General features: G+C 38.3%; 1 protein-coding gene across 1 annotated transcript; it reads right to left on the reverse strand.

Moving 5' to 3' along the window:
* Positions 1-535: 535 nt before the first annotated feature.
* LOC121976960 (tryptophan aminotransferase-related protein 1-like) lies at positions 536-3,914 on the reverse strand. The gene is made up of 5 exons (XM_042529402.1): positions 3,393-3,914; positions 2,740-3,043; positions 1,386-1,663; positions 1,005-1,306; positions 536-852 (listed from the first exon to the last, which is right to left on the reverse strand). Exons 1-5 carry the CDS (start codon positions 3,716-3,718, stop codon positions 668-670), a joined length of 1,395 nt encoding a protein of 464 aa, XP_042385336.1. The 5' UTR covers positions 3,719-3,914; the 3' UTR covers positions 536-667.
* Between the last annotated feature and the right edge of the window lie 1,464 nt (positions 3,915-5,378).

Consider the following 5,378-nt stretch of genomic DNA (forward strand, 5'->3'; position numbering starts at 1 on the left):
TACGGATTTTTCTGAAAAGCTAAGATTCACATGTATGTGCATTCTTGTTTTTTCCATCTCCTTGATTACAACTTGCTAGAGACTCAAAATGAGTGACCATGGGTCATCACATTCTAGCAAAGAAGAACAAAGAGAATCGATCCATCATGATTATGCCAACATGCTAGCAACTGTCAAATCTTGAAGCTCCGCATGCGTTAAGATTTTGCTTTTATTCTTCTAGTGAAAGTTGATAAGATTTCAGAAAGTTGGGTGGTCCTCAACTGGCCATATTAGCCATTGCTAATGCCCATACCTCCCAACATCCTCATCCTTTGTCGCTAGTGTCTTTAATCATTACTGAAACAGACAACTAAATGCCATGACTATCTACAATGGAAAAGTGATGATTGATCGTTGTGAATGATTGGAGTGGAAGTTAATGTGACAAAGAATCTTTGATTAGGATCCTACAAATTGGACCACTTGGATTGCAGTATATCTAGGGAATCTTTGTTTTTAGTCAACTGTGGATCTCCAGTAGCCTAAGATTAATCAATCAATACTATAATTCAGCAAAAGGAGTAATTAATGAGGCTACGAATTAGGAAACACATCATTGATTTAAAAAAAAAAAAGTGTCATTTGGTAGGAAGAAAGACGTCCTACGAAGAGGTCAAATGGTGCCTCAGGTGAGAGAAGAAAGACGTTCAACGAAGAGATCAAATGTATGATCGCGATCCAACATGCTTATTCTCACGTACTTACGGTCTGCACCGAAATGCTTGCCGTTCCGAGACAGGATCTTGTGACTCCTTAAGAAGCTTTCACAGTCTTCCACTCCCTCCTTTTCACATTTGAGCCAGGCAAAAGCTACCACCCAATGAACAACACAAAAAATTAGATGAACCACCATACTTAATATGAAATGAATGATACAGTATGATTAGGAAATAAATATAAATAATTCACAAGTTAAGATTAATGGTGGAAGAAAGAAAATTTTTGACTGAGTGGAGGATTACCAGGATAGGTTTCAGTCCTCTCCCTTGCGAACTTACAATGGGATGGCTGGAACTCAGGTAAACTAAAGATGCCTGAGACCTTCACAGCTTCGCGCAACTTCTTCCATCTCATGGACATATGTTGCCGACCGAAATTGAAGAGTTTGTACTTGTTCTCTGGATTTGGAAGTTCATAACCATCTGAAATGGCCTTGAATATCTTAGCTGCCCGGAGTTGTGAATCCTTTGAAACTCCAATGCTGTTCAGCTCAATAAACTTGATCATTCTCTTAGCAACATCCTTGTTTCTCACTAGAGCCCAGCTGTGAATCATTACTTAAAACCTTTATTTTTTTTTACAAGTGTCAGAAGTCTTGTTGCAGGTGAAGGAAAGAAGTTTACCCAACCCGACTTCCAGCATGGCCGGTCGTCTTTGAGACAGTAAATAGCATAATATCGTAGTCTTCAGCACGAGTTATGGGGGTGTATTGTGGCCAATAGTATGCCAAGTCATAAATTGTCATTCCATTCTCAGAGTTCAGGACTGCTTCTCTAATGGAACCATCAGGATTGTTAGGGGAGCATACTAACTCTATGTAAGCATTGCCTTTGCATGCTGATGCATCACCAGCCCACCGATATAGCCCCGACCGAAGGTAGTCTGTCACTGCTGGATATGACTGCAATTATCATTGTCAATTACAATGTTATCCAGATGAAAAGGGTTTTCAATCTAGGGCACTAAGACTAGTAGAAAACTGAAATAACTGAAGACAACTCAAAGTATGTGCTTTAAAACAGCAGTAGATCAAGAGAGGTCTTAATGAGCAGTGACAATATAGAAGATAACTGGGGCACCAACTGTAAATAGAAAATTTAATTTCATTGGCTTGCAAAGATAATTTATCTAACATTATTTTCTTCATTGGCTTGCAAAGATAATTTATCTAACATTATTTTCTTAAACCACAAAAAAAAACAAAAAAGTGCAAAAACACTTCGTACATGAAGAGGAGCCTTGGCGCAATGGTAAAATTACTATTGTGTGACCTTGTGGTTATACGTTCGAGTCGCGAAAATAATCTCTTACAATCTAGTGTAAGGTTGCGTATAATAAATCTAATACGGACGGTCCTTCAAACACTTGGTCATAGTCCACTCAAAGTGAAAAAGTGGAATATTTTGGTAAAACTTTTTCTAGCACATGTGCCCCCCACAACTATGAAACATGCATCTGCTTGGCCATGTTGCTTAGGACACTCACTGACCTCAGGGCATTGTTCTCTTTAACTATTTAAGTATAAATGTCCAATCTATACGAGAAAAGGTAGGACTTCCAATAGAGTTGAACTCTTACATTATTGAAGAGATGTAAGACAGAACATGGGGCGCCATTTGAAAACTAAGTTGCAACAGATGTATGATTAGTCTACAGAAGTAAACAACACATGCAGTCGGCAATAGAAGATCTGTGGGAAGGGAAGTAAAACGCAGAAAGATATTCAACAAAGCTACAATAATTAAAGATGTCTACTTCTTAGGGACCACTATCTTTATGCCTACATAATAGGCTTATCTATTAGTCAATACCAAGGAATTAATTGATGGGGACTTTGGCCCGCTAAGAAAAGTAACCATCTCAATCCTCCTCATGATGGTAGAAATTAAAGACAAGCACAACAGCAACAAAAGATTTTTCATGTAAATCCATAAACCTTGAGAATTGGTTCTATGGATTATATGTAATGGAACTCACCGAGTAGTATGGAACTGCAGAAACAACACTAAGTGGCTCAGGAGTGTCGGGAGGAGATAAAGCGTAAAGGGCAGCTTGAAAGAGCTGCGTTGAGCCTGTGCCCACGATCACAAAGTGGTTATCAGCTATAGCATTTCCTACGAGGCGATGGAGGCGACGAATCTCATGATCAAACTCTGGTTCAAGGAACCAGCACAAGTTGGTGACGTCTGAGAAATAGCTAATGGCCTGCCACCCAGCGATCGTTATGTCCCCTCGGTTGCCCATTCCCTTCCAGAAGGATTCGTACATGGTTGGGTCTCCGCTGGAAATCGTTCCACAGTAAGATAGTAAAGTAAATACCAGAAACAAAGTCAAGATTTTTACAGCTTCTTAAAAGTATATATAAATATATGGCTGTTTCATCCCCTTTGGAATTAGGTAGAGTACTTTTAGTTATCACATTTATTTCGAACAAAAAAGAATGAAGATGATTGGAAAAGTGAAGGCAGATAGGAGTTTCACACAAGTACTTGTTCCAAATACGATGTGAAAAATCCAACTTTAGGAAATGGAAAGGAAGAAGAGGAAAAGATCGGCGACATTACTGATCTTGTAACCGGCAATCGGATTCGACTAATTGATTGAGGAGGATCGGCGATGAGAACACTCACTGGTCGAGGTTAATAACGGCATCCTTGGATGCGGGGAGGGAGCCGGAGGTGGAAGACACGCTGATCTCCTCTTCCTCCGACACCATCTCCTCCTTCTGGCCTTCGGAATGCGGCGACGCCACGAGCGCAGCCTCCGCCACGGAACCTTCGGAGTCGAGACCTAGCGGCGTTCCGCTCCTGTCTAGCGAGGGCAAGGCGAACAAAGCGATGGCTACCAGATTCAGTGCGAAGGATCCGAAAACGAGGAGCTCCCAGCCGAGGCCGACCAGACTCCCTTGGGGCGACGACCTGTTTCGCCTCGGCATCTTCTTGGAAGTCTTGGCCATCGGAGCTCGCAGTCGGTCGGAGGAATCAGTTGCGGCGTCAGAAAGGGGCTGGTCCGCCGGAGAGGGAGGTGAAGGAAGTGCGGCAATGCCGGCGGACTGGGTACGACGGCGAGGACAAGGTCGTGACGTCGTTCCCCTCTTTGCTGCACCCTTATAGAGCACTTGTACGGTTCGGAATTGAGACTGTTCTACTAACGTCGACCTTTAAATGATTAAGGTTTAGTGTAAGCAAATAGGCGTGACAATGGATTAGATATGAGATTCATTGGATATTAGATATTTATCCTCATTCATGTAGACATATAATTAAATATTTTCTATATTAATAAATTTTCCCATTCCATTCGACTATAGTTATTCAATAAAAATATATTAAAATTAATACCATATTAAAATATATATATATATATATAATTAAAAAAAATAAACATATGTATAACCTACTTCTAATATTCAAAATATATATATAAAATCAGATATTGATAATTTTTTCATATCCTCCTTCATTTATATTGAATATCAAATCTTGAATAGATTTGAAGAAAATTATCATCCCTCCTAACAAAAAATGAATACGCTCATTCAAAACGCTTTTCATATTCATCCCTATTATAGCAAAAAATCATACATTGACTCCAGCCCCACACAATTGTCCCCATATTCTTTCTTTTCATTCAAGTAAGATCAAAAGTATCTATCTTATTAGGGAGAATGTCTTTTATAGTAGACTATCAACCTACCTTAGTACATAAATGAGCTGCTTAAGAAAGAATTACTTTTACTAAAGAAATCTATAATTTCGATACAAGTGATTTATGTACTTGCAGACAATTTGGCCGACCTTGGTTCTGTCACTATATTTAGATATTTAGATGCTATTACCATATTATTAAGAGGATTAGTTATCAAAGATTTTTGATTGAGAGTTAAATAAAAAAAATATACTTAGCCAATATATGGGAGGACGATATACACAATTTTTATCGAGATTTCACTCAGACCTGTTGTAACAACACTATCACATGCTAGCCAACCATGCCTTCGGGCTAAAGAGAGACAAATCATAAAAATAATTATATAGCAAAGGCGAAATCGCTTGTCCTCAACGCCTTAAAAACCCCAGACCATCACGAAGGAGATAAATCACGACAGCCTAAAGGATAAGTGGTGGTAGGATGAATTGCACAGGATGTAGGGATTTACACTCTGACAGTCTTACGATTCGACCCCACAACCTCATGTGACAAATATATCACTACTTACCATCTCGGATCATCCGTGGGATCAAATCATAAAATTAATTATGATTCATGCACGGGTCAATTAGATGCGGTTCAAAATTATTATTTTTATTTTCAAAAAATATTTAAATTTAAAAAATATATATATTAAAAAAGAGTTTGTAAGTTGTTTATACATCTCTAAAGCCCCTTAATTCTTTGTTTTTTATTTCTATTTTCTACTTTTATTAAGACCATCCACGATAGTTTCCCTATCCAAAATGCATAATCTAAGGTTAAAAAATTACTTTATTAAATTTGGATATCTATTTTTCAATACATCATATATCAACTTCCTTTTTTTTCTCTCTCCTCTATAATGTTTAGGAAATGGAATCTATTCCCTAAATTTAGAGAAGTACTGTTCATAAATACATAAT

This window comes from Zingiber officinale, chromosome 4B (assembly GCF_018446385.1).
Source record: "Zingiber officinale cultivar Zhangliang chromosome 4B, Zo_v1.1, whole genome shotgun sequence".
NCBI lineage: Eukaryota > Viridiplantae > Streptophyta > Magnoliopsida > Zingiberales > Zingiberaceae > Zingiber > Zingiber officinale.